Genomic DNA, 24,283 nt, shown 5'->3' on the forward strand with positions numbered 1-24,283 from the left:
AAACAAAGAGGAAAGATAAAGGTTAAAGTATGACAGAGTCAAAATTACAAAGTTCTCTATACTTTGTTCTTGATAAGCACTAAATATCATTTCTAAACCTCACTTCATGGAATACTATTTGTATTAGTTTTTCATATTATACTAAAAAAAAGGTTATATATATATATATATATATGTATATATATATATAAAAATTATTGTCATGCCAACAAGTTTGAACACTTATAAACTGTACCTAAAATAAGACCAGAGAAAAGAGGAATACATCTTAGTACAACCCCCATTACATGAGTTGCCAAAAGTTTGCACTGACAGTCATGAAAAAGAAACACAATTAAGTTGTATACCGGACTTCCCTGGTGGCACAGTGGTTAAGAATCCCCCTGCCAATGCTGGGAACACGGGTTCGATCCCTGGTCCGGGAAGATCCCACATGTGTGCAGAGCAACTAAGCCCGCGAGCCACAACTACTGAGCCCATGTGCCTAGAGCCCGTGCTCCGCAACAAGAGAAGCCACCGCAATGAGAAGCCTGCACCCGCAACAAAGAGTAGCCCCTGCTCGACGCAACTAGAGAAAGCCCGCGCACAGCAACGAAGACCCAAAGCAATAAAAAATAAATAGATTAAAATTTTAAAAAGTTGTATACTATTCCAGAATTACTTAGAAGAGCTTAAAATAACTTATCTATACACAAAATAAATTCAGAACAAAAGATTTAAAATATAATAATAAACAAAGACAACTGATAAAAAAGATCTCCCCTTTGTAAACCATTCAGTGTAAGCTCCAGGAAGACAGGAGCTGCTTACCACTCTTTACCAAATTCCCATCACACAGTGCCTGCCACAAAGCTGAATGAATTTGCTTTGACCTGACTTCAGACTACAGATTAGTTTTCCTTAACCAAAATCTAGCTGAACAGGATACAAAATCATGCCTCTAGTTTCTTCAACAACCGACAAACCACTACCATTCTACCTCTGCCCCATCCCTGAGAAAGAGGATGCAGAAATTATGGATTAACCTAGGTTTCTCATCCTTGGCACTATTAAACATTCTAGGCTGGATAATTCTTTGGGGGGAAGGGGAGATTGTCCTATGCATTTTAAGATACTCAGCAAATCCCTGGTCTCTCCTCTTAATACCAGTAGTAGCTCTAACCCATTTGTGACATAAAAAATGTCTCCATGTATCACCAAATGTTCCCTGGAGGTGCAAAATTGTCCCTGGTTGACCTGTTGACAGTACTAACTCATTATATAGATTGAGGTGTTTTGAGTTTTAATTCTCCAAGTAGTTTTAACATTAAAAAGGCACTTCTGGGTATTTAAAAATTAAATATACTTGAATCCACAACTGATAATCCTATTAAAAAATAACCCATCTGGCTTCCCTGGTGGCGCAGTGGTTGAGAACCTGCCTGCCAATGCAGACGACACGGGTTCAAGCCCTGGTCTGGGAAGATCCCACATGCCGCGGAGCGACTAGGCCTGTGAGCCACAATTGCTGAGCCTGCGCGTCTGGAGCCTGTGCTCCACAACAAGAGAGGCCACGATAGTGAGAGGCCCGCGCACCGCGATGAAGAGTGGCCCCCGCTTGCCGCAACTAGAGAAAGCCCTCGCACAGAAATGAAGACCCAACACAGCCATAAATAAATAAATAAATAAAATTAAAAAAAAAAAAATAAGAAATCTCTAGTCTCTCTCATCTAGGGAAGAAAACCCACTTGGGCATTTTCTCCCAGCACTTGCTCAATTCCTTGGATTGTCAGTGTTAATTATTAGGCAGTGAAACAGATTTAAAAAAAAAAAAAAAATAACCCATCCATCAAAGACAAGATACCACTTTAATATGATCGTGTTGGTCCATAAGTACAATTCTTCCTCTATGTGTCCTTCCTGTTCTTTTGCATTCTATCATGGCACTGAAATGAACACGTGTGTCTATCTTTCCTCCTCTCCTGCCATCTCTTCCCCATCACCACCCCTCACCCCACCTATGCACCCAGACTGTAACTCCGGGAATAACATGTCTTACCACTTACATACCAACTCCTTGCCTAATGCCCAACAGAGATAAGCAACTGGTCATATTTTAGTTGAACTGAATTATATCCCAGGATCTCAGGACATGATTTAGAGTCCAGATTTTTACAGAATTAATTCTCTTTCCTTTGGAAAAATCATGTGCCCCTCCATCATAAAAATAAAATGTCTTATGAATAGTTGTGGAATATGAACAAGGTTTCAAATAAAATTTACCTGACATCACTACTCAAAAGGCAACTGCTTAATATCAATATAATGATATATTTCCTTCATCATTTCCTTCTATTTACATAATTCACAATACTGGAATCATATATACTTTTTTTAAAAAAAATTATTTATTTATTTATTTTTGGCTGTGTTGGGTCTTCATTGCTGCGCACGGGATTTCTCTAGTTGCGGCAAATGGGGGCTACTCTTAGTTGCGGTGCATGGGCTTCTCATTGCAGTGGCTTCTCATCACTGAGCACGGGCTCTAGGCGCGCAGGCTTCAGTAGTTGTGGCACGTGCCTCAGTAGTTGTGGCACACAGGCTTAGTTGCTCCGCAGCATGTGGGATCTTCCCAGACCAGGGCTCGAATCTGTGTCCCCTGCATTGGCAGGCGGATTCTTAACCACTGTGCCACCAGGGAAGTCCCCATATATACTTTTAAGCGATTTTGCATTCTACTTTCCCCCTGGAGTATACAAGGAAACATTCCATCGTCAGCATCTTTTTAGTATTTAACATTTAGGAAAAAATAAAAATAATCTCTACCTATTTAGAAACTTAAAAAATACACATGGGGTATTCCCTGGCAGCCCACTGGTTAGGACTCTGTGCTTTCACTGCTGAGAGCCTGGGTTCAATCCCTGGTCAGGTAACTAAAATCCCACAAGCCGTACAGCACAGCCAAAGAAAAAAAAATTTTTAAAAATCAAAAATACACAGGGACTTCCCTGGTGGCATAGTGGTTAAGACTCTGTGCTCCCAACGCAGGAGGCCCGGGTCCAATTCCTGGTCAGGGAACTAGATCCCACATGCATGCCACAACTAAGAGTTCACATGCCACAACTAAGGAGCCCACATGCCGCAACCAAGGAGCCGGCGAGCTGCAACTATAGAAGCTTGCCTGCCACAACTAAGACCTGGTGCAACCAAATAAATAAATAAATATTTTAAAAATTAATAAAAAATAAAAAATAAAACTACACACATACGTAAGTGATAAAGGAGAAATCACAAACTGAGAAATAGTAAAAATACTACATTTCAAAACTTAAAGGTTGGGCTTCCCTGGTGGCGCAGTGGTTGAGAGTCTGCCTGCCAATGCAGGGGACACGGGTTTGAGCCCTGGTCTGGGAAGATCCCACATGCCGTGGAGCAACTAGGCCCGTGATCCACAACTACTGAGCCTGCGCGTCTGGAGCCTGTGCTCCGCAACAAGAGAGGCCGCGATAGTGAGAGGCCCGCGCACCGCGATGAAGAGTGGCCCCCGCTTGCCGCAACTGGAGAAAGCCCTCGCACAGAAACGAAGACCCAACACAACCATAAATAAATAAATAAATAAATAAATAAATAAATAAATAAATAAATAAATAAATAAAAAACAAAACTTAAAGGTTTATGTTAGAAAATAAAGCTTGAAATTAACAAGTATCCAAGTTATTATGTTAAAAAAAGAACAGTAAGAAAAAGATGATCAAATATAAAAGCAATTAAACAAAATAGAAAAATGGAGATAGAACTGAGAGGCTTTTAACAAAATCAGAATTTGGTTCTTTGAAGAGAGGAATAAAAGATAAACTTCTGGGAAAGTTAAGGAAAAAAGAAAATAAAAAGAGAAAGTGGACCTACTAATCAATTTCACACAAAAAACCTGAAGAGAGAAAAATGAATAAATTCCTCATAAAATACTCAATAAACCTCAATCAAAAAGAAATTACATAGGGTAAGTGTCCTAGCTTCTCCAACAAATCAATGGCATAAAAGGGGGAAGGAAAAAAAAAGAGAACGAGAGAAGCTGTTATCATTCAACAACCAAACATACCTCATTTGGACCCTGATTCAAACTAACTGGAAATACATTTGAAGAGAATCAGGATAATATAGACTGAAGAGTGAGTAATATTAAGAAATTATTAATTTTGTTGGGTATGACAATAGCATAGTTAAGTTAAAATAAGTCCTAAGAGACATATATTTAAGTATTTCTAGTGAAATGACAAGTCTGGGATTTGCTTTTAAAAACTCCAGCAGAAAAAAACAAGGGTGGGGGGGTGGACAAAATGATCAGTAACTTGAAGTAACAGGCACATGGGAGTTCTTTCTACTATTCTACTAAATTGAATTATCCCATTTAAAAAACTTTAAAAGGAGACAGACAAAGCCGAATAATCCTATTACTATTAAAGACTCATTGGTTAATTTTTCCCATTAAGACCAGATCTAAATATCTTTACAGGCATGTCCTACTGAACTTTCAAGGAAAAGACAATTCAACCTTATACAAACACTTCTAGAAAATAGAAATACTCTAAAAACCACACATGGCCAGTAAAAGAAAAGGAAGTCATGAACACAGAAGCAAGAATCCTTTAAAAAAAAAAAAAAAAGAAAGAAAGAAAAAAAAAAAAGAAGAGCAAATCAAGTTTATCAGTGTTTTATAGATGTCATATCATGATCGAGTTGGGATCTTCTCAGGAATCCAGAAGGAGGGGGTTTGCATATTCACCGCAGTAACAAAGGAGAAAGAAAACATTAGATCTATCTCAATGACTATAATAAAAGCACTGGATAAAAGTCAATACCCAATCACAATTTTTTTTTTTTTTTTTTTTTTTTGGCTGCATTGGGTCTTCGTTGCTGTGCATGGACTTTCTCTAGTTGCGGTGACTGGGGGCTACTCTTCCTTGTGGTGCACAGGTTTCTCATTGTGGTGGCTTCTTCTTGTTGTGGAGCACAGGCTCTAGGCACATGGGCTTCAGTAGTTGTGGCGCACAGTCCTCAGAACAGGGGGGCTTCAGTAGTTGCGGCCACGGGCTTAGTTGCTCCGTGGCTGCAACTACTGAGCCTGCGCTCTCGAGCCCGAGAGCCGCAACTACTGAGCCCGTGTGCCACAACTACTGAAGCCCACGTGCCCAGAGCCCGTGCTCCACAACAAGAGAAGCCACCATGATGAGAAGCCTGTGCACCGCAATGAAGAGTAGCCCCCGCTTGCCACAACTAGAGAGAGCCCGCACACAGCAACGAAGACCCAACGCAGCCAAAAATTAATTAATAAAAAAAAACTGATGGGAAAAAGGATATATATATATGTATAACTGAATCACTTTGCTGTACACCTGAAACTAACACAACAGTGTAAATCAACTATACTCCAATATAAAATAAAAATTAAAACAAACAAAAAAAACTGATGGGAACTTCTTTAAACTGATAAAAAGGTCTCTTCCAAAACCTAAAAACTGACAGCAAATATGGATAATGGACCAACATTAAAAGTAGCCTCTTTAGCATCAAAACAAGACAAAGATACCCATAACAACCACTTATATTCAGTATGAACTGAAGTCTCTAGCCAAAGAAATAATATAAGAAACACTCATGAGTCAAGACTGAAAAGGAAGAAACAAAACTTATTGTATGCAAATGATATAACTGTCAACATGGAAAATCCAAGGCAAAGAAGTAGAAATAGTGAGAGGGTAGCAAGGTGACTGAACATACCACAAATACAGACAAATTAAATTGTACTTCTATACATGAGCAAAAAATGATTAGAAATAATTTTAAAAATAGGGGGAAAAACGATCTGACAACGTTATTAGAAAATATGTGTAAACTGTGAAACTAAAGACCACCTAAACAGGACCTCCCTGGTGGCGCAATGGTTAAGAATCCGCCTGCCAATGCAGGGGACAGGGGTTCGAGCCCTGGTCCAGGAAGATCCCACATGCCGCGGAGCAACTAAGCCCGTGTGCCTAAAGCCCATGCTTTGCAACAAAAGAAACCACCGCAATGACAAACCCACGTACCAAAACAAAGAGCAGCCCCTGTTCACCACAACTAGAGAAAGCCTGCGTGCAGCAATGAAGACCCAACACAGCCAAAAAAAGACCACCTAAATAAATAAAATAACATCACAAAATCACAAGTGTCTGGGTACAAATCCTCAATGTTATATAAGGACATCAATGCTTCCCCAATATTGATCTAGATTCAATGCAATGCCAATCAAAATTCTAACAGTTTGGACTTCCCTGGTGGTGCAGTGGTTATTCATCCCCCTGCCAATGCAGGCGACAAGGGTTCGATCCCTGGTTCGGGAAGATCCCACATGCTGTAGAGCAACTAAGCCTGTGCACCAAAACTACTGAGCCTGCGTTCTAGAGCCCGCCAGCCACAACTACTGAGCCTGCGTGTCTAAAGCCCGTGCTCCGCAACAAGAGAAGCCACTGAAATGAGAAGCCTGTGCACCGCAACGAAGAGTCGCCCCCGCTTGCCGCAACTAGAGAAAGCCCGTGCACAGCAACGAAAACCCAACATGGCAATCAATCAATCAATAAATTCTAACAGTTTTTCAAAGAACCAGACAAGATGATTCTAAAGTATACACAGAAGAACCTAGTTTCCACCTCTGTGTAACAGGGAAGTACCCACTTCATAGGTTATTTGTGAGAATTCAATGAGTTAATATAAGTATTTGGAACAGTGCCTGGCATATATTAAGCACTACGAAAATGTTACCTCTATTATTATTTAGTGGAATCATCACTCTATGAAGAGATAAGACTAGTTCATAATAATGAGAACAAATTTTTATCAGGCACTTTCAGTGTGTCAGGCATTGTCTCTGTGGCTCCTCAATAACTGTATTATTCTCATTAATCCTCTAACAACCTCAGAAGTAGTTAATAGCCACATATATAGAGTCCATTGAGGAGAAATCAACTTCAGTAATACCAAAGTCTTACTCCAGGCCCTAGTCTTGAGGACTTTAATTTAACCTGTACTATAGCCAAATCTGCTGCACTTGGTTGCTGTTTCATGTTTATTATGCAAAACATTTAACATCTCATTATAAAGTTAGGCTCCATTATGAAGCAGACAGGAAGGCTGGCATTGGTAGACCTTGACAATAAAGGTTATAGGGTTGTTTTTTAATGGCAATTCTGTATTTTCAACAGACTTAACTGTAGTGTCCACTACAAAAGATCCACTCAGGTTTCAACTCAAAGACAGATTCAAATACTATTTCCTAAGATGGCTCACTTTGCTACAACCTCAGCTATGCACTTTATATCTTCTATCTTTTGTTATAGCTAAGTATTTGTGTGCATCTTACTTCTTTACCAAATCATAAGTATTTGAAAGATAAGGGTCTCATTTAACAGACATTTACATTTCCCATAGCACCTAGCACATGCTCAAGGAGTAAATTTGATAATAAACATTTCCAGCAATTCTACAATTGTAATATTATAATTATTTATATCTGATTGGTGGTTTATAAAAGTTCTCTTAACCTTTCCTTAAAACTTGTAATTTTCAATGACTATATTAATTAGATTTGGAAGATTATGTAAAAAAGTCATATATACTTTGACCCATGATTAAGCAGACCTTATTATTTCATTTGATATCACTGACTGTCATTATTACTCCTAAGCTGTTTTGATTGTGCCTCAAAGTTCTGGACATTTACGATTCCTAAATGCCATCAGCCATCACTGGTATCTAACCTGGCACAGCTCAAAGGGTCCAAGTACCTGGATTTAAACCCAATTCTACAAGCTGACTTCATTTACCAGTTACTTTCCAACTGTGAGCTCATGCTACTTCTTCTATCAAAAGGCAGTAAAACTTATTCTACCTCCTTCATAGAGTTGTTTTAAGAACAAATGAGATGGGTCTTAAATATTTTAATAGATTCTAAAGCATATAAATTATGCGTCTATAAAAAATGTGTAAATTTATTAACCCCCTTTTTAAAAGTTATACACACCAGGTGGGACAGAGCAAAGGATCCTTTAGGATCATCTAGTAGTGTTTATTTGGAAACACAGACAGAATAAAAAGCAGAACCATACTGGGTGAGGAGGAATTGGGAGAAGGAAGATGGATTTTCCTCAGGCCTCTTAGAACACTGCCCCTCCCAGGGAGGGCCCAAGTTTGAAAATTACTGATTCTCTCATATTATAGATGCAGTAACTGATGCATCACTGGCTTCCCTAAGACTGTACTATTTTGTTATTGAATATGGACTCTATTATAAAGTCCCTGGATCCCAGTCGAATATTCTTTCTATGTAAGTAAGCAAACAGACTTCATTTTTAGCAGCTGTTTTAGATTATTCAACATTATGAGAACTATAACTTTTCTAAACATTCTTAAACTGAGAAAACAATTTTTTAAACGAAATTTAAGTATTTCCAGACTAAGAAAAACTACTCGAACTGTAAATAATCAATTCTATACTGGTAGGATTAAGAGTACTAAAGCTCAAAAACCTAATATGTGGATTTTATTTTAGCCATCAAATTTCCAATCTTTCCCCATTAGGTCCTTCTGCAAGGGGCTTCCCAGAAAAAAACCTGGCCGCAAGCTCACGAGCAGCATATTGGAAAAAGGCTACTAAAAATAAGAGACTATGTATTTAACCAGTTTGTCATAAATAGCAAATAAAACCCAATGGTCTAAAACTAGTAGAAAAGCAAGTCTCAAATTAAAAGCAATATGTATGAAGATGCAAGGGAAAAATAATTAGAAATTTAAAGGCCATAATTTAAACAAATCCTACTGAACAGTGGGTTTTAGTACTGACCAGCCTCAATCCACCCCTCTTACTAAAGCTCCTCAGGTTCTTCCTTTTTGTTCAAGGAAAGGGGAAAAAATAAAGGTTCAAATAAATCCCCTTCTCAGGCCCCCATCTCAGCTTGCTCTTCATAGGGATTAGTTCAGATCAGTTGAATAAAATTTACATGTTCAACAAATAAAAGAAGCAACCTAGAGGGTCCTACACATAATAGCTTGGGATTTTTACTGTAGAGAGAAAATTGATCTACTAAACAATTTTAAGCAGAAATATGATATGAACAAATCTGCATTTATTAGGGTCCACTGAAACAAACAAGATGAAGAATAAATTGGACAGACAAGTCTAGAGTCAGGGAGACTGGTGAGGAGGCTGCTGCTAAAGGGGCATCAAAGAGGCCAATCAAAAGACTCTCTGACTATAGTTAGGGAGTTAAGGAGAGAAAAAAAGAATGACTCCTAAGCTTCTGGCTTGGATAACCTAAGAGTGCAGTTATCCATATGGGCAATCAGAGGAATACATGGCAATGTGAGAGAGAAATGTGGAGCTTAAGTCACCATCAGACATTAAGGGGACCACTAGAAATGCCAGTATTTAAGGGACATGATCTTAACCTGCAAAGGATGCTAAAATTCAACATTCCCCAGCCCATCCACCAGGAATCCCGGAAATCAGTTTCCAAGAAGGAAATGTTAGCGGTGTTCCATGCTCAACAGAAAATTCACTAAAAATAGATAATAGGAGATATTTAGTAACAACAAAAGCCAGGCTGCAATGGACTGAGAAGTAGGAAGTAGAAAATAAATGACAGCGAGTACTTCTTCTAGATACTAAGGTGAGTTCTTACATATTTGATTTGCTGACCCCCCCCTTTCTCTTTGATTAGACATTTACAAATCTGAAATTTATCCCATTACCTTTCAACTATCCTATGACAAACATTTCAAGACAGTATCACAAACAACTTGAAATGAACAAACTCACACTATCTCCAGTAAGACATTTCCTGCTTACTTTCTAAAATATCAACTAATTAATAACATCATCCGCAGGCTACTTCTACCAAATAGTTTATTGACAAATTCCCATATATGGTTCCCAGATGCTCAATTACAAAATGACTTTGAGTAAAATGTTGCTTTGGGACTTCCCTGGCAGTCCAGTGGTTAAGACTACTCCTACTGCAGGGGAGTGCAGGTTTGATCCGTGGTCAGGAAACTAAGATCCTGCGTGCCGTGCTGAGAGGCCAAAGAAAGAAAGTTTCTTCATCTGAGTGTACATTCAGTCCAAACACGGTGACACAAAATGTGACTGACAGGACAGAATTAAATCTGATTTGGAAAGTTTAGCATAATACATTAGGTTTATCCAATGAACTGTGTATTAGAAATGTGATAATTTAAACAAAAATGAATTTGGATTGAGCATGTGGGAAACTAGTATTGAGTCAAAACATCCTTTCATTATTACATATTGATTCTGTAGGTCACCCTTGGTGTCTTCTTAGTTCTGTGGTCCTCACAGCAGATTTAGCTATATCATCTCTTGTAAAATAAATACTCAACTCACTTAGCCTTTCCAAAAAAATCAAAAGATCAAGACAATTCCACGATACATGAGAAATTAGACAAATATTTCCCACCATGAAATGTATAAGTGAAGTATAACATTCAAAATTAGGATTACTAACAATATAATCCCAAATACTGCACTGAGTATAAAAAAAAGATTTTTAAAAGTTACAAACTAGGATGCAAAACAAATAATTTTGGCTCAAAATCTAATTCTACTGCATAACAGTACCTCTTCCAGTTACAAATTTTTTTCCCATTCAGAAGGCTCAAACATTATTTGCTGAATAAACAGGCTTATTTTTGTACTTCAGGTAAGCTGAATTCAAATAAAAACTCAGTTGGGTTTTAAACTGTGTACATTAAGCAAAATACCCATAAGAATTATTCTAAAACTAGTCAATTCTCAAGTATCCACTTAAAAGACAGAATTCATCCATCAACTCTCCTCCTTTCAGTTAGTTTTCTCTGTGGCATTAAAAATGCTTTTTAAAAAATGAACATTACGGATCTCAAAACCTTTCTTTCATCCCAGTGGTGAGACCAGAGGACGAGTAGGAACTAGACAAGTGAAGAGTGGAGAAAAGGAGGACAGGTGAACAACTCAAGCTGAGCCACAGCAATTGAAGGAATTCAAAGGACGGGGAGCCAGGTGAGTGATGAGGTGGGCAGAGATCTGAGATTTAAAAAAATAAGGATTAGAGATGAAAGTCAAACGTACAGAACTTTAATAATTCTGAAAACAGTTTGGCTAGACATGAAAACTATCAATCTCACAACGATCTCTCCTTATTGGTTTAGGGCACTTCTACTCTTACATTAACTCAGCTGTTTTGGGTGCTTAACAAAGTATGACGTTTTAAAACACCGTGGCCTTTAAAATGAGGCGATTTTCTAAATTTCATGAATTTCTCAGGTTAAAATAACCATCCTAACTTTCATCCAGTACTTTATTTCAGAAATGGTATTTAATACTCTGTAGATGAAGCAGAATTAACCTAATCATAAAAAACCCACCTATCAAGGAAGAAAAGGTACATAAACACTTAAAACTACAATACTGAATTTGAAGGACACTACGAAAATGTAACGAGGGCTTCCCTGGTGGCACAGCGGTTAAGAATCCGCCTGCCAATGCAAGGGACACGGGTTCAAGCCCTGGTCCGGGAAGATCCCACATGCCACGGAGCAACTAAGCCCATGTGCCACAACTACTGAGCCTGCACTCTAGAGCCCACGAGCCACAGCTACTGAAGCCCGTGCACCTAGAGCCCGTGCTCCGCAACAAGAGAAGCCACCGCAATGAGAAGCCCGCGCACTGCAACGAAGAGTAGCTCCCGCTCGCCGCAACTAGAGAAAAGCCTGCTTGCAGCAACGAAGACCCAACGCAGCCAAAAAAAACAAAACCAAAAAACAACTGGTAACAACCTGTGGGTTATATACAAATTTGATCAAAGATGATAATCAATATTAAGTTTCACAGGATCACATAGCTTTGCATGTTGGCAACTGGTGAACTGTGAAAGCTAATAGAGCCAAAGGGCAAAAGTACAGGTTAATTTTCAAAATATGCATTTTTAAAATTAATTAATTAATTAATTAATTGGTTGATTTTTGGTTGTGTTGGCTCTTCGTTGCTGCACGCGGGCTTTCTCTAGTTGCGGCAGTGGGTGCTACTCTTCGTTGCGGTGTGCGGGCTTCTGACTGCAGTGGCTTCTCTTTGTTGCGGAACATAGGCTCTAGGCGAGTGGGCTTCAGCAGTTGTGACTCGTGGGCTCTAGAGAGCAGGCTCAGAAGTTGTGGCGCACGGGCTTAGTTGCTCCGCGGCATGTGAGATCTTCCCGGGCCAGGCTCGAACCCGTGTCCCCTGCATTGGCAGGCGGATTCTTATCCACTGCGCCACCAGCAAAACCCGAGTACAGTAACATTTTGAGAGAAGCTTTGCAGTGAGGGTTGGATTTGTTTGCCTAATTGGGGTTTGCTCCAAGGGAATGCCTACAGGGGATCCTAGATGGTGAAACTATCGTACTATCTCTTAAAAAAAAAAAAAGTCTCCTAGAAATTGCCTATCTGTAAAGAGAAAGGGGAGCGTGACTTTTAAAAAAAATCTGCTACATTTTCTACATGTATGACAACTGGTAAACAAAACTTGGATCTTAAGAAAATAAACAATTCACTTTGTTAACTACAATTTACCAAAAACTACAAAGACAAATGATAAGTGCATTTCAAGAGATAAAAGACAAACCCTAGGTCTTCCTGCCATTAGGTTCCCTCCCTGCTACTGATCCTCTGCAGTGTCACTAGCACTACTCTTTCCCTGACCATGTCACTCTTCTCATAAAATTTTTATCCAGATGGTGAGATGAATGTCAAATTCCTTAGCATATTTCTGTCTTTCCATATTAGGACCCTCACATCCTTTTCCATCTGTCTCCCATGAAAACATTCCACCGTATAGTCTGTTCCAGTCACATAAAAACCACTTGTATTTGTTCCACCTGAAATACCACTCCAACTTTCCCTTTTTTTTTGGCCGCACCGCATAGCTTGCGGGATCTTGGTTCCCAAGGAGGGATTGAACCCGGGCCCTCGGTAGTGAAAGTTCTAACCACTGGACCACCAGGTTAATTCCCAACTTCTAAGAAAAGGTAGGTCATGCTCTCCTACCCCCTTTCAAATACACATTTTCTATATGAGGTTTCCGCCCAATACTCCAAACCCATCCTGTCAGAAATAATCCCTATCCTCTGCCTTTATCTAAAACATTTAAAACTTATCAGAGTATAACTTATGGGAAAACTGTGTGGATATGTGTACTACCAACTCCACCAGATCCTAAAGGCTTTGAGAGCAGAAACTGCACCTTGATTCATCTTTACATTCCAAATACCTAAAACTTGGTGGGTAGTCAATGTTTCTTGGCTTGAATGAAAGGTGCTCCAAATGAAAATAGTGACTACCCAATTCAGGAGAATCACACAACTTCAAAATATGCAAATTTAACTCATCACAACCCCTCCCCTCATCCATATCCATACACAAACACTTCTCTAAGTACTGAATAAATGACATCCTCACCAATCCTGCTACCCAAGCTTGAAACTTGGGAATTACCCTTGACTCCTCTACGGCAATATCCTGACACTAATTAATCACCAAGTTCTGCTGGCCACCCATGTTCTCTCAAACCTTTTCACTTCTTTCCATGTACTAATCCAGGCCACCCTCATCAGAGCTGGAATTCTGAAACAGTCATCTCACTGGTCTCCCTGCCTATTTTCCCCTGTTTCTTTCCAAACCATTCCTCGCTTTAGTCAGTCATCTAAGGTACAATTCTGTCCATCCATTTAAAAGAGCTAAAAAAATCTAAACTCCAATAAGCAGTAACTCCAATAAGTCCTGCAAGATTGGCCCCTTGCTCACCTCTACAATTATATTTCTTGCTATACCCCAGCCAGATGAAATTTACAGATTCCATGACAGACCATCTCTTGTTTTCAACCTGGGCTCACTCTTAGAAACCCTATATCCTTCAAATCCCAAGATCAGACACCAATTTCCTCAAAAAAAGCCACCAGAGCAACAGTAGCTACAGGTTAAGTACCCGTTTCTCCCACTGTACACTGTGCAAATACAACACTGTACACTGTACATATACAACACTGGTCACATCAGACTTGAACGTCGTTCTGTCCCCTTATCTACAAACCCCAGGAAAGAAGGGCCCATGTCTCTCTGGATCACCAGAGTATTCCCTGTTTTGAGATGAAATGCCGGGCATACAGAAAACGCTGGTCCAATACAGGATGTTGGTCCAATACAGGACAACCGGCAGCTTGTCAACTCTTTTAAACTAGTATTTTTCAAATTGTGAGTCACAAGCCATAGTAGGTCATGAAATCAATATAGTGAGTCACAACCACCACTTTTTAAAAAATGAAATGCCATAGAAAATATCAGAGTATATTATAAGTAGTAAGGCTAGGTAGGATAAATATTGTTTGCTCACTTGCTGAGACAGGGTCTCTGGTTCTCCATGTAAAATACAGTTCTTACTTGGGTGTGGTCAAAAAATATTGAAAAGCTCTGCATTGCCCCTTCTACTTTTCTTCCTCCTTCTTTAAGAAAGTCTTCTTTTAAGACCCAGATAATGCACTTCCCTGGTGGCACAGTGGTTAAGAATCCGCCTGCCAATGCAGGGGACACGGGTTCAAGCCCTGGCCCGGGAAGATCCCACATGCCGCGGAGCAACTAAGCCTGGGCTGAGCCTGCACTCTAGAGCCCGCAACCCACAACTACTGAGCCCACATGCCACAACTACTGAAGCCCGCGCGCCTAGAGCCCGAGCTCTGCAACAAGAGAAGCCACTGCAATGAAAAGCCTGCACACCACAACGAAGAGTAGCCCGCACTCGCCACAACTAGAGAAAGCCCGCGCACAGCAACGAAGACCCAACACAGCCAAAAATAAAATGATTAAAAAAAAAAAGACCCAGATAAACAAATAAAAAATAATGCTCAACCACATGATTCTTTAGAAAAAAGCCATTCTTATCTTGAGCATTTCCAATAAGAACAATCTACTTTCTTATTTCTCATTATGCCTTAAATATTTATGTTCATTTCAATTACATATACAAGACTCCCCTATGTGACAATATATATACTTTTATTTAACCTCTGCTGCCATATTCTTATACTCTCAAAAAACTTAATCTTTGAGTAGATGATGGATATGCTAACTCTGCACCTTAAAAGTAAGGCTCTGTAAGCCTTACTTTTAAGACCACTCTCAACTTCACACACTTGGTTTTCTCTTTACCCAATCTATCTGTATACCCATTAAAAAATCTAGCACTGCTTTTCTGGGATATATTTAGCAGTAAAGTTAAAAACAGTTAACACTTAATGAAAACATACTATACTGCAGCAAGCACTATCCTAAATATTTGACAAAGACAATTCTCATTTACTATTCCTTACCACAATCCTACAAGGTGGGTACTACAGGTGAGGAAGCTGAGACAGAGAGATTAAGTAACTGGCCCAAGGTTCACAGGTAATAAAGGCAGGTCTGGAATTTTAACTCTACTAGTCTGACTCCAAAACAAATTCTCTCACCACTCACTTTTTTCCAGTAGTTTAAATTTTATACTCTCTCTCAACTAAATTACTCCTAATTGCCTTTTGGGGCATTTATTTAAAAAGATCTACATCTAGGGACTTCCCTGGCGGTCCAGTGGTTGAGGCTTCGCCTTCCAATGCAGTGGGTGCGGTTTTGATCCCTGGTCAGGGAGTTAGGATCCCACATGCCTCGCGGCCAAAGAGCCAAAACATAAAACAGAAGCAATGCTGTAACAAATTCAATAAAGACTTAAAAAATGGTCCACGGGCTTCCCTGGTGGTGCAGTGGATAAGAATCTGCCTGCCAATGCAGGGGACAAGGGTTCGATTCCTGGTCCGGGAAGATCCCACATGCCACAGAGCAACTAAGCCTGTGCGCCACAACTACTGAAGCCTGTGCGCCTACAGCCCGTGCTCTGTGACAAGAGAAGCCACCGCAATGAGAAGCCCACGCACCGCCATGAAGAGCAGCCCCCACTCGCCGCAACTAGAGAAAGCCTGCGCGCAACAACAGAGATACAACGCAGCCAAAAATAAATAAATAAAATTAAAAAATAAAAATGGTCCACATCAAAATAATCTTAAAAAAAAGATCTACATCTAAAAACAAATGATATCCAAATTGTTCAGAAGAGGCTTAAAACCTCAATGTTTATTCTCTTAAACATTTTTTGAGACCTGAGCAATAAAATATTTTACCATTAAAATTTCAGAAGAAAATTACCATCCATTTCATGAAAAAAAATCATCTGCAAAAGACAATGTTTTAAATATTTTACACGTGGCATAATTTAAGTTTCAACTTGCCCATTAATTTCTCTAATGCTTGCCACACTAAAAAAAATTCAACTTCAGAAATTCTCTAAAGAGAAACCCTAAAATTTCAGAAACACACAAAACAAGTTGTCTTATTTTTCCATTAATTGTTGGGTGTAAGAATTGGCAGAATAACTCTTGAATTGTTTTCGTAAATATACCAGGAAGAAGAACTTTACACTCCCACTTGTATCTGCAACATTCTTCCTACTCTTTTTTTCTTTCCTATTTACCACTTAATGTCCTTACAAACACCACTAGGCACTAATTTTCAACTTCTTGTTTTAATCCCCCCCCCAACTTTATAGAATAGACTAAGGAAAAGGGAGAAAGCAAAGTAAAACAGAGAAAACAATGCCAAAAAGCAACCAAGGCAGAAACCTTTTCCTCCCTCCCCATCATCCAATCACTGGACATGCGAATACATTTCTTACCTCTGTAACAGAATATGAACTCCAGCTGAAAAAGGGAACCCTTGTTGTAACACATACAAGATTTACAACGTAACAAGTCACCTTAACTCACTATCAACCACAGATAGCTTTCCTGAAGCCCTATAAATGAACTTACAAAGCCTTGAGAGTAAGCAATTGACAGAGTTCAAGACACTTAGTAAAACGTTTTGCAATTTAACAGAGAGGTCGGCAATACCTCGCTGGACCAAAGAGCGGTAACTCAAAAACTTCAGAAGCAGAACTCTCAAGTAAACGCTGATGCCCGAAAAATAAAATTAAAACACAGTATCACAGGTTTAAGAGCTAACAAAGAAATGATCTCCAATAAAAATATTCTAGTTAGATGACAAACCACTGAGACACAATGGTGTTCTGAGAAAGTAAAACTGACATTTAAAAAATCCTTGCCAATGGAATATCACTCAGCCATAAAAATAAATGAAATTGAGTTATTTGTAGTGAGGTGGATGGACCTAGAGTCTGTCATACAGAGTGAAGTAAGTCAGAAAGAGAAAAAATACTGTATGCTAACACATATACATGGCATCTAAAAAAAAAAGGTTCTGACGAACCTAGGAGCAGGACAGAAATAAAAACACAGACGTAGAGAATGGACTTGAGGACACAGGGAGGGGGAAGGGTAAGTTGGGAAGAAGTGAGAGAGTAGCACCGACATATATACACTACCAAGTGTAAAACAGATAGCTAGTGGGAAGCAGCTGCATTGCACAGGGAGATCAGCTCAGTGCTCTGTGACCACCTAGAGGGGTGGGATAGGGAGGGTGGGAGGGAGAGGCAAGAGGGAGGAGATATGGGGATATATGTATACATATAGCTGATTCACTCTGTTATACAGCAGACACTAACACAACATTGTAAAGCAATTATACTCCAATAAAGACGTTAAAAAAAAATTCTCGTCACAAAAAATCTATTGTGTACACTAATCTAATGGTCAAAATGCAGATATATCTGCCCTGTGCCTTCAAAATGAAAACGGGCATAAAATCCAAGCCAATTTTGACACATGGGTACACAGCAGGGCCACAAAATCATACCAAGACCAGAAGAATCTTTTACCCTACTAAATATGCCAGATCCTAATGCTGTCACACCTCTTTCCAGAGTCTGTTCTTTCAGCCCATACAACAGCATCAAGTGTTTACAAAGCAGTGACAGAACATGTTCTGTGAGCAATGAAGGCAACATATCACCCTCATCATTCCATCACTCAGGTTATTATCAGAAACAGGTTCAAGAAATATTTGAAGGACAATGTATTAACTATTCTGGTCAATAATTTTACCAAAAAATTTTTGCAAATGGCTTTTATGATGGGGTGGTAGTGGAGGTGGTAGGACAGAAAGTCATTTCTCAAATAGTTTTGATCTAACCATGCCAAGTTAAATAATATTTTCAATGGATCAAGTGCAAAGATTGAAACAGGAACATAAAAAAGCAAAAGTGGTAAGTCTTTCTCCCCATTCTAACATGTAAAACTTAAATGTAATTCAAATTATTTTAATCAACCTAGAAATTTTTTAGAAGAATCTTTGAAAATTAAAATAAGTCATTTTTATTCTGCATCAGTGGATAACCTTAGAAAATCAAATTTTGGGATTTAAGCACTAATTTGTTTTGTGACACTTTAGTTTAGCATGTCAACCCAACTGGGTTCCAATTTTCTTTCCTATAAAACTGGCACATGCAAACACTCTTGGCAGGTACACTTACACTACTAAAACTGCAAGCCCTCAATCATTTAAAAAAAGTTTCTGGAATCTAGAATTTTGGGATAATTTTGAACAGTTCTAAATAAAATTAATCATCAAATACGAAGGAATAATTTACATTCACATTTATAAAATACACAGCAACTCAGAAGTAAAAATGTAGAAATTACAAGTTTAAAATGTAATGTTTTAAAAAGTGAAGTGTCTCTGTTAAAAGTTGACTGCAAACTTATACTACACAGTGCTGGATGCAAATAAAAATCAAAACGTAATGGTGTCCAACTTGAAGTTCACAGGGGGACAGTATATTCTTAATACTCATTTCTCCCCTTCCCCCATTAAAAAATCGAAACTGGTTAGGATTAAAAATTGGATACCAAAGAATTCCTGGAGTAGAATCTTAAGGGGGGGGGGTGCACAAAAATCAACCTATACTACAAAATTTAGAGAAAGATAAACTCTTAGGACTAAGACTGAATTAATCTCAGTGCTGAGGGTTTTTTATTATAAAAACCCACTTGATACATTTAGCACTCTTACAATTATTCAAAGATGTTTCAAGTAGCAAAACAGTTTCTGTGCATTAGTCAGGTGCGACACTATCAAAATGAGTTAAAGTTACCAAATACACAGATCAAATATGGAGACTGTAGCAGTGCACCTGAACAGAGATATCTGAACAAGAGAGGACAGCCTCCCTTCCAGACCTTGCGTTACTCTAAGACTAAACTGCTCAAATCAGGAGTCATCAAAACAGTACAAGTAAAAAGTTTTCTCTACAATATTCCCAGTCACTGGCTAACTCAAATGTAAAATCCATTACCATATTACACAAGAACTAAAGAGCAAAAACCTCCACAATACACAAAAACTAAAGAAACAAAACAAAAATCTACAGGTGAAAAATGTGTCTAAAGGTGATCTAAAAGTCCTACCGAGTGACATTTTAGTAAGTAAAAAGGAATACAATACTCCATATGTGTATGAATTCTGAGGAAAAAACTCAGGTTTAAAAAAAAAAATCCCTGAAGACTACAGAAACTTCAAGGAATGAGGACAGATCAAAGTTCATGTACTGCCAACGTTACAAGCCTGAAGCAGAGGAACTCTGCAAAAATCCTCAATCTTTGCAGGTTACCTTAAACTCACGATACGTCTTTCTTATAAAAGCAAAGAATCCAAAGCATTTGCCATATCCTTACGTTTTTCACCCACAGAAACGAAGCCTACTTAGAACCATTCTTCTTTAGAAGTTCTCTACAAACTCCAAGGGTACATTTAACTCCATTATGCACTCTCACTGGCAGATGGAGGAATGACGTTGAGCCTGTTTTCTCAGGGAGTTAAAGAGATGCTCCGTAGTAAGGGGGAACATCTTGTAGACTGTCAGATGGCCAGCCATTCTTCGTCTTCATTACCCTGGCACCTCAAACAACTAAGACAGCAAAAGAGAAGGTCGGTGGCCATCAGGATAGCATCAAACTAACTGTAAGAAGGAAATGATGGAAAGAAGTCTCCCTGAATTTCTCTTAATAAAAGGGCTAGTCCACAAATGAGTGAAGTAAAAAATTTAAACAGCTTTTTTAAACTGAAATCTGGATCTCCACATGTTTAAAGTGTAAAAAAGACAAAACACACAAATACAAAACCTACTGCACATTTAAAATTCTCGTATTATCAGTTCATGTTTGCAGTTCATGATTGGGACTCTTTCAACTTTTAATCTTGATTTCCAAGTACATAACTCCATAAAATCAGTTAGCCCCCCCATCCAGCCCTCCCCAAAGAGAAAGTAACTGCAAACTGCAAAGAAAATGCTTCTGCTCTCTCCCAACCTAAAAACCCCAGAGTTTCAGACGTTTTGGTCTGGCACCAAAGAAATGAAATGAAAAATGAACAGCGCTCCATATTGACTTTTAAAGCAAATGGGGGGGGGGGGGGCAAAAAAGCTGGGAATGGTAGGTAAAATAATTCATACCAAATTTCGGGTTTGACGTTCAACTTCACGTCAAACCTGAAATCCTGGATCACACACACACAAATAAATAAAACCAAGATTTTTTTTACACCCTCATCCTCAACAGAAAATCTTATGTAAAGAGAAATTCTTTAAGAGTAGAAAGCAGAGGAAACGGGACAAGTGCGATCAGGAAGAAAGGATTCACGATTCCTCATTTATCAACAACAGAAAAAGTAAAATTGCAAAAAAGGCCCTTACACTCAAATGCACTGGCATTTCCAAAATTAAACTGCATGGGAAAAACAATAAAGGCCATTTCTGCAGCACCACTCAAGAGCTCTAATTCCAGAACACATAGCGATATGACATAGTATTGCAATAAATGTATTAGGAAGCAAAGAAAATGGTTGGGCTACTGGACGCCTTCGACCAGCTCATTCAAACACCTTTAAAATCAATCAAGAGGCAGAGAACTAGGAAGAGAGAGAAAGAAAATATGGACGAATAAGGCTGCGAGGAGAAAAGATTAAGGAGGAGGTGGAAGGCCAGGGTTCCCAAGACTAACCTGTGCCATCGCTGGCGGACGCCGAGAGGGCCGGAGATGAGAGTTTAGGCCGCTTGGCTGAAGGCGGCCCCGGTTCCACCACATTCTCGGCCATTTTTAATTCTTTCGGAGATACGGGCGAGGAAAAGGAGAATCCCCGGGAAATCTCTTCTTCAGGCCTGGGTCCCCGCCCGGATCCCTGGGGTGGGCTTGGGGGTCTCCGCCGGCCCCCGAAGGGGGTGGGGGAAGTTCCTTTTTCTCTTCGCCGGATCGCGGTGGCTGAAGAGGGATGCGGGCTCGATAGAAAAGGTAGGGGCAAGTGCGAGGGGCCGGGCCTGAGCCCAGGCCCGGAGGAGGGCACAGGCACACAAATGCGCCGAGCGCGTCCGCTGCGGCGAATCCCCGAGAACTCGCGGCTCTAGACGCGCAGTCCCCGGCCCGCCACGGCCGGCCCCTGCCCAGCCGAGGTCTCTCGGAGCTCCGCCGCCGCCATCAGCTTCTTCCTCCTCGGCGCTGTCCTCCTCCTTCTCATCGCCACAAGGAGGCGGGGGCGAAAAGGGGGGAGAGGAGGAGGCGACGAGAGACACTCACCTCCTCCCGGTGCCCCCTCCCGGACCTGAGCCCCCACCCTCCGAACCCTCCTCTTGCCGCCGCGCTCCGCGCCGCCGCCGCACCGGCCCCTAATGGCCGCAGAGAGCTCGCCCGAGCCGAGAGCCAGGCTGGCGCCGCCGCCTCACATCGCGCGGCGGGCGGCGGAGGCGCGGCGAGGACGCCGGGCGCGGAGCTCGCCGGCGCAGAGGGCCGAGGGGGCCGGGCAGAGCAGCGCCGCCAGCCCGCGCCGACGCCGAGGCCACCGAGGAGGCCCCGCTCTGGCGGGCGGTGCAGGCGGCTTCCTCTCGCGCCGCGCTCTCCTCCTTCGCCCTCCCTCCCGCGGAAAATAAATAAATACGGCCGCCGCTACGGCCCCCACCCCCGGCGGCCAGATGCCGGGAGCGCCCGCCCCCCGGGGCTCCGCTCGGGGCCGCCCTCGGCGGCGGGCGAAGGCGCCGCGGGGCGCGGGGTTATGTAATGGTCCCCCCTAGGCGTCGACGCCGGCCCGGCTCCCGGGCCGCGATGGGGGTGTGTGCAGGCGGGAGGGGGCTGGGGGTCGCCTCAACCCGTGCGCCCCGGGCCCCCTGCCACTGTCTCGGCCCCTGCCGCCTCTCTCCGGCCCGACTTCCCTTCGAACTCTCGCTCCCGCAGCTCGCACTCAGCCCGACGCCCCGCTTGCCCACTCTCGCCCGCTCCCTCTCGCCCTCTCTCCCCCCGAGCCTAGCACACAAACAAGATGGCGGCTGTTGTTTCTTCCCTCTGCCGAATCCTCCTTACAGGCTAGCGGTAGCAGCGGCGGCCGGAAATGAGCCAAGGGTGGGGGGGGTGAAAAAAAGGGGAGGGGTTGGGCCTCCGGAGGGAGGTGGCAGTGGGCGGGGCCTGGGCCCGAGCTGCTCACACAATGGGGGAAGAGGACCTGGGGGCGGGGCCGGCTCCAATCACGGGATCCGCCCAAGGCCCCAACGCGGTTGGCGCTTCCGCAAACTCCCCCGGCGTCACCCGGTGGCTCCCTTTAAAGGGGAGGATTTGAAGGGGGGGTCAGGGGCGGGCTCGGGATCTATTTTCAGTCGGTGGACAGTTACGGGGGACTGTGTCTGGGTTGGGTCTCTGCGTAGGAGATCGGTGAGAACTGGGGGGTGACGGGGTTGGCAGCTACTCGGGGAGGGCGCCAAGTCGCCGCACAGGTGGCCGAGTGGGAACGCCATGGGGATGGCCCTGCGCCCCGGGCCCTTGGGCGGCCGGACTTCCGAAGCCCGTTGAATTTACTAGGCAGGGGGAACCCCGCCGCCCGGTATTCCAGGCCAGAGACAGTGCGTTCCTCTCCATCGCTTTCCCAAAGGGAAGGGCTCACATCCAAAAATCACACCAATTACGAGTTGTTTCCTTTTTCTCTTAATTTTACAGTTTTTTGAAAATGAACATATATTATTTTGATAACCAGGAAACAAAAATCACAGCAGTGGGAAGATGTTTTAATACCAGATCTAAATTCATTTCTTACCCACCGTGTATCCACATTACCCCTACCAGTTAGCACTCTCACCAAAGGAGCCTTGAATTATTTTTCTGAACCACGTCCAGGACCTGATGACATTTTAGGGTGTTTCTTTTAACCCACTCTCAAACCAGCTTAAAAAAAGACCATGTTTAAGCAGTGCCTTAAAGATAACGTAATTAGGGGAAAAAAGCAAAAACATACTGTGCTAAAGGTAATGTAAGGATGGAAAAAAGCAAAAATGTAACAATGAAGGAAAATGCTTGAATATAAATAAAATGTGGTGTGTGTGATAACTGTTTTGCAGAGGAGGGCCTTGCCAGCATTCTTTCACCTTCCTACAGGTTACAGGATTCCTCTGTGTTTGGCCTTGGGTAAATTGGTGGCAAGATCTCCCCAAGGAAACCCCCAAACCAGTATCTATGGAGATAGTTAAAAGCTTTTAAACATATTTCAAATCTCATGCTCCTTAGGTGATGTATGCTTATTGTCCAGTGTACTTTGGTTTTTGTTGATGCTGTTTATTGCCTTTTAAGTGAATGAGTAGGAGAATAAATAAAAACCTAGGAGTGAAAATCTTAATGAAGCAACTCAGGTTGCCAGCAAGGATGAATTCTGTCCTGCGATTTCAGGCCTAATTTACCCCAAACTGCAGTGGAAAACCAGGCAAATTGAAAAGGACAGTACCGACTTACCTCAAAGTTGTTACAGGATGGATTCACCATGTTGGGCTAAGGTCAGAACTGGCCTTCAGGAATGATTCAATTATCTTTAATAGTTCATACCCACATTCACAGTAAAGAGGACAGAGGAAAGAAATGTGGACAACACCTGGAAATTTTGCCTGTAATTTCCTCGTGGGAGGTGGCTCATCCGATTTTTTGAAGAGTTCCTGACCTTTGGGAAAAGATTTGCCTAGTTTTGCAGAGGATGCAGCTTGAGGCTAAACAGCATTCAAACAGCCCTGGCGCATCTAGCCCCAAATACTGTGGGACTAGGTACAGGAAACTTATCAAGGAAGATCTGAGGAACATCTCATGAGAAAATTCTGCAGAGAGGAGTCAGGGGCCATGGACCTGCCCCGAAGGGAAGGCTCTGCCTGCTGTGAATGGGGAATTCTGAAGCGTGGCACTCCTGCCTGGGATTG

The 24,283-nt window shown here is 41.5% G+C and overlaps 1 protein-coding gene and 1 long non-coding RNA gene across 3 annotated transcripts in view; one reads left to right on the forward strand and one right to left on the reverse strand.

Annotated features, from left to right (window-relative positions):
• Nucleotides 1–21,309, reverse strand: part of EP300 (EP300 lysine acetyltransferase) — a 72,828-nt gene extending 51,519 nt beyond the window's left edge. For both annotated transcript variants that reach the window (XM_082420558.1, XM_082420557.1), the window contains exon 1: nt 21,072–21,309. In XM_082420558.1, coding sequence (XP_082276684.1) covers nt 21,072–21,165 — 94 coding nt within the window. In that variant the 5' untranslated portion in view covers nt 21,166–21,309. The remainder of the gene's footprint in view (nt 1–21,071) is intronic.
• Nucleotides 4–10,100, forward strand: LOC309641081. The gene is made up of 2 exons (XR_014252511.1): nt 4–3,650; nt 6,496–10,100. It is a non-coding gene; the product is annotated as an uncharacterized lncRNA (long non-coding RNA).
• Nucleotides 21,310–24,283: the final 2,974 nt, after the last annotated feature.

Source organism: Balaenoptera physalus (assembly GCF_965194825.1).
Source record: "Balaenoptera physalus genome assembly, chromosome: 13".
In the NCBI taxonomy this organism is placed as follows: domain Eukaryota; kingdom Metazoa; phylum Chordata; class Mammalia; order Artiodactyla; family Balaenopteridae; genus Balaenoptera; species Balaenoptera physalus.